This window comes from Leguminivora glycinivorella, chromosome 26 (genome assembly GCF_023078275.1).
Source record: "Leguminivora glycinivorella isolate SPB_JAAS2020 chromosome 26, LegGlyc_1.1, whole genome shotgun sequence".
Taxonomy (NCBI): domain Eukaryota; kingdom Metazoa; phylum Arthropoda; class Insecta; order Lepidoptera; family Tortricidae; genus Leguminivora; species Leguminivora glycinivorella.
Genome location: NC_062996.1, coordinates 4,326,415 through 4,332,414, shown reverse-complemented (window position 1 = coordinate 4,332,414; position 6,000 = coordinate 4,326,415). Strand labels below are relative to the sequence as shown.

The following is a 6,000-nucleotide window of genomic DNA, read 5'->3' as shown; positions in this document are numbered from 1 at the left end:
AAACGATTCAAATTTCATTGCACTCAATAGTACTATATTTAGTACCATGGGCCTTAGAAATATGAAGATTGAAAACTATACAGTTGCCATGATTTGTATCTTCAACTAGACATTTTTCTATCTCTAACTTACCTACAGGGAAGTACTACAGTCAACCAATTGGAACCCTACAACCATGTCAAAATGACAAACAGTAAGAGATTTCTTACAATCTGATTTATAACGTCACTATGACATAGTTCTACAGTGGCCTAGGGTTCCAATTGGTTGACTGTACATCGTGCGGCTTTTCGTTACACAAGAAATACTTCCTTCGTTTATTTTTAATTCATAGGGTGTGTCAAAAATGGCCGATAGTGTGACGTCGCCCGATTCACAGCGTTCGCGCGATTATTCGAACTACTCCCTCCACTATGCGTGGCTAGATGTTTCTTTAAAGCGTATTTCACAGCGAATGACTTACCACATATGTGACACGAGAATGGTTTTACCCCTGTGTGACTTAATATATGTATTTTCAATGTAGATATCAACGCAAACGTTCTCTTGCAAATGTGGCAAGTGTGAGGTCTTTCTCGGAAGTGAACTGATTTTAAATGAACGGTCAAAGCACATTTATACGAAAACTGTTTATGGCATATTCTGCACGCGTGCGGTTTTTGTCCAGTGTGTACTACCATATGGTTCTTTAGTGTAGCTTTAAGCCCGAAACGCTTCCGACATATTTCGCAACAGTAAGGTTTGTCACCGGTGTGTATTTTCTTATGAGCCTTCAAGCTACTCTTCTCGGTGAATCGTTTGTTACAAACATCACAAGCATGCGGCTTGACTCCCATGTGTCCTTTTAAGTGCCGTGCCAAGTAACTTTTTTGTCTGAATCTCCGTCCACATATCTCGCAGCAGAAGCTTTCCTCCGGCCTGCCGTAGCCTGGCATGCCCATATCAGTATGAGAGAGTAAATGCTTGTCTAAAGTACGTTTTAAAGTGAATTGCTTCTGGCATATATGACACTGATGCTCTTTTATTCCAGCATGAAAACGTTCATGAGCTTGTAAAGTGTACCTAAACGCGAAAGACTTTTTGCAAATATTGCAGGAGAAAGGCTTTTCTCCTCTGTGATATCGTAAATGGGCATTAAGAGTGCTCTTAAGTGCGAATTTCTTTTTACACAGATCACAGGAATAAGGTTTTTCTCCCGTATGTGACCGCAAGTGGCCAGTCAACGCAGATTTATATGTAAATCTCTTTCCACATACTTCACAAGAGTATGGATATTGTCTATTCTCATTGTGAATTTGTAGATGGAATTTTAAGTGACTTTATGTTTGAATGCCTTCTGGCATACTTGGCACACGTGAGGTCTCTCGCCCGTGTGACCCATCATGTGGGATTTCAAGCCGTTGCTACTTCTGAAACTCTTATCGCACAAGTCACACGGATAACTCTTCTTGGGCTCGTGTTCTTTGCACAGTTTGCAAGAAGATCCTTTATCCTTTTTCTTTAATCCCTTTTCCTTTTTCCTCGCGACGAGATGTGAGAGCGGGCTGTTGTCGCGATCGTAGCTATCATCGTTCATGTCATAATCATCTCGGTTAGATTCTGTGGAGGGTAACCTGTGTGTTCTATACACAGTGTGGTCCTGCTCGTGCTCTTTTAAGTGAGCCTCTTCTGCGAAATGCTTGTCACAAATGTCGCAGGAGTAAGGGCCATCGATAGTTTCATTAGGTGAGACCTTGTGGACTTCCATGTGTCTAAGTAGTTTGCTTTTTTCAGTGAACCACTGGCAGCAGAACTTGCAGGTGTGTATAATTTCAGTGGGGACGGGGATTTCGTCTTTAGCGTGGACGGCGAACTTGTGTCGCTTGAGACTCTCCTCGTTTTCGAAGGTTTTGTCGCACTCCTGACACTTGTTCTGCTCGTCTTCGGCTTCGGACTCAGAGATGAGGTCCGCCGCGGCGGGGGTCGGCGCGGTGAATAAAAGCCCTGTGAAAATAAAGAGGTGTAAGCAATCTTTAAAATTAGACGAGTGTTGTGTATAGATTTAAACGACCCATGCATGATATTAACCATGACAGGAGCATATTGCATATTCAACGTTCCTGACATAGTGACTTTTGAGGCGAAAAAAATTGGCTGTTCCAATGTTGAAACAACCAAATTTTTTTTTGGCGATTTCAGTATTGGTCCCATAATAAAGGTTGTTCACTATGACCTCAAAAGTCGCTATGCAAAATTTGAACGGTCCTGTTTATTTCACCGTGTATAAATATTTTGACAGAATTTAACTTCAATAATAATTTATATTTATAAACACAAAGTCCCTACGGTTTAACTAGTCTCAGAGTTGACAACGCATAGTGAATGTGATTTGATTACTGATTACATCTACTCGTACCCTTACCATCTCGTTACCTGTCCTTTATGATATCCAGTGACTGGTGTGGTTATTAATTCCCACAGTGTAGTCCCAGAGTTGGTAACGCATTGTGAACGTTATCTCCGATTACCTTCCGAATTTTTAATCGTTTAGGCCCTCAGGCGTAACAATATCCAATTCTAATAATATCCTAAAAAACCTGTTATTTGAACATAGTTCAACGAAAATGAACCAACCTGCAAAAAATTGACAATAGAATTTAAACTTTCTGTCAATAAGAAAAGTCATTCATTTCAATGGAATTTTTTGGGGATGGATCCTTTTCGCTAAACTACGTCCAATTTTAGCAGTGTCCAAAATACTGTACAAAATATATTGACCTTAGCAAGAACGTTAATACTGTTGAGCGCCAATGAGACCTTTACAAACCTTTAGTCCAGGAGAGTTTAATGATGCATGATTTTTTTGGTAAATTTTTACTACTATTAGAAAGGTACACTATTTGTGAAACTCACTTAAGTTATTTTAAATATTTATTGAATACTAATAAACAATGGATAATAATTAATAAATGTGATTTTGGATAGCTACCCATGCTATTGAGCCACGGGCTTTCAAAGATATGATGCATATATACATCATCATGCATTTAAGGGTTAAGGCGCTTATTCCCACCGTAGACGTTGGGTTTTTACCTTATGCATTAATACTCGTATTAATACATTAATGTGGTGCTTGTTTGTTCTGTGTATGATCGATTATTGTAACCATCAGCAGCGGCTGGTCCATACAAGCCGATTCCCACCGGCTTGCCTAAAATTGATTACTAGTAAAGTACCTAATGTTAAGGTAGGATTCTTTTTGCTCAGTGTTGCCTAAATAAATAAATTAAATTAAATTTTCATCAGCCGCCACTGGTATCTAACCATTGTCATATAAATAGAGCTTAACTATAGATCGAAGGAGTTTCTGGTAGGTATCTTATAAAAACGACTAACTTTTTAAGACACAGAAGTTTTGTCTGAATTTTATCACAATTACACTCAATATAAAACAGTACATTACGATACAAGTGCGAATTATTTTTGGAAGTTCGAAACGAGTGGGGATCTGGAGATAAATTATTCGCACGACGTTTTTCAGTACAGATGGCCCTCCGAAGTTTCGACCTGACATATGAACAACTTCTCGCACTAGTGAGTAAAACAAAAACACTCCCTTCGTCGAGTTTTATTTATCGCCACTCGTATCGAACTTCCTTTTTTTCGCACTTGTATCGTATTGTACTATTAAGTCTTACTAAGCATAAGCAATGGTTAAAAATCAGCAACACCTACCTACTTAAAAGTGAGTCAAAAATAGGTTGTAAATTTTCAGATTTGCTTGTACTTTTTTTACCAATATCTTGTCCCAAATGTGGCACAAGAAATGCTTCTCTTTTCTACCAGAGTACAGTCACCAGAATTTCTATGATATCGCTACAGACTTGTGCTTGAAATCTCAAGCCAAATTACTTGTGTGTGTGTGGATTGAGTGAGCACCTTCCGAAAATAAAAAAAAATATGCTGATCATTTAGTAAAAGTTCTAAAACAATTGTAAAACGAATCTCTGAATTTGTAAAAAGATAAATCAAAAGATACAGCCATTAACATGTGCTCACTCAGTTCTCACAAACTACCAACGAAAACAGTGAATATATTCATTTAACATATAATATTTATATACTAACATTTAGTAAAAAATAGGCCAACCTACCTCTATAAATATTAGATCACCTAGTGACGTATTAAATTTTTTACAAATAGTTTCTTATGCTCACTCAATCCACACACTTTTGAAAAGCCGAATTTTGATGAAAAACATAAGATATAGACCGCTATTATATGTGTATAGTTTAGTAAAAGTGAAATGGGAATTTGTAAAATACAAAACGAACCACTAACGTGTCAGGTTTTTTTATAATAAATTTTTGTAAGTGCTCACTCAGTCCACACGTTTTCAGAAAGTTAAAAATGTAAATATCTTACGATTTGTAGCACCTAAGACACTCGAAAGTACTTCAACATTTAGTAAAAATTTTTACTAAATATCCACCATCTAATATTTTATATTCGTTGTCTGGTTTTAAAGATATTCAGACATAACTTTTCTCATACAAATGTATCAAGTAGGGTGACCACACTATGTCGGCTCCTGATTTTCCCCACCTTCCCATTGTCATATTGAGATTGGGGAGTTTCGTTCAATTTTGATTATAGTTTACCGGATTTGTAAGTGGGAGCGAGAAAAGAATAACTATTTCTCGCTCCCACTTACAAATCCGGTACGCTCATCTGTTAGCGCGATTAGATTACCAGGTTCTGGTTTCTTACTAGTGAAGTATTATATTCTTTGTTTCTTACCAATTATCATTCATGTCCTTTTTAATGCATGCATGTCGATATGGTTATTATCCTGACGTCGATAAAAATTACACAATACACATCATCACTAGGCCAAGAACATAACCTAAAAACCTTTGTAAGTGGGAGCGAGAAATAGTTATTCTTTTCTCGCTCCCACTTACAAATCCGGTAAACTATAATCAAAATTGAACGAAACTCCCCAATCTCAATATGACAATGGGAAGGTGGGGAAAATCAGGAGCCGACATAGTGTGGTCACCCTACTTGATACATTTGTATGAGAAAAGTTATGTCTGAATATCTTTAAAACCAGACAACGAATATAAAATATTAGATGGTGGATATTTAGTAAAAATTTTTACTAAATGTTGAAGTACTTTCGAGTGTCTTAGGTGCTACAAATCGTAAGATATTTACATTTTTAACTTTCTCAAAACGTGTGGACTGAGTGAGCACTTACAAAAATTTATTATAAAAAAACCTGACACGTTAGTGGTTCGTTTTGTATTTTACAAATTCCCATTTCACTTTTACTAAACTATACACATATAATAGCGGTCTAAATCTTATGTTTTTCATCAAAATTCGGCTTTTCAAAAGTGTGTGGATTGAGTGAGCATAAGAAACTATTTGTAAAAAATTTAATACGTCACTAGGTGATCTAATATTTATAGAGGTAGGTTGGCCTATTTTTTACTAAATGTTAGTATATAAATATTATATGTTAAATGAATATATTCACTGTTTTCGTTGGTAGTTTGTGAGAACTGAGTGAGCACATGTTAATGGCTGTATCTTTTGATTTATCTTTTTACAAATTCAGAGATTCGTTTTACAATTGTTTTAGAACTTTTACTAAATGATCAGCATATTTTTTTTTATTTTCGGAAGGTGCTCACTCAATCCACACACACACAAATTACTTTCTGAATATTTTGGCTTTAAGTTGCAACGATTGTGATTCAATTGATAACAAAGTGTACAAATTTTGTTTCTAAATCAAGAGCTGTAATTATTATTCGTTATACAAGGGTACAAATTTGTATTTTAACGCCGAGTGTGGAATTGAAAAAAGAGCAAGCGGAAAGATTCTATAATCGAAACACGAGCGAACTGACACACGAGAAATAAAATACATTAGAACCCGCGTGTAACATAAAACTTTTCCCCGAAAGTACGACGCAAAAAACGCGTTTATCACTGCTTCCAGTAGTTCT

The 6,000-nt window shown here is 36.4% G+C and overlaps 1 protein-coding gene across 1 annotated transcript in view; it reads right to left on the bottom strand.

The window, feature by feature from the left end:
* Positions 1-1,309: 1,309 nt before the first annotated feature.
* Positions 1,310-6,000, bottom strand: part of LOC125240104 (zinc finger protein 729-like) — a 34,340-nt gene continuing 29,649 nt past the window's right edge. The window contains exon 10 of the mRNA XM_048147950.1: positions 1,310-1,983. Coding sequence (XP_048003907.1) covers positions 1,310-1,983 — 674 coding nt within the window. The remainder of the gene's footprint in view (positions 1,984-6,000) is intronic.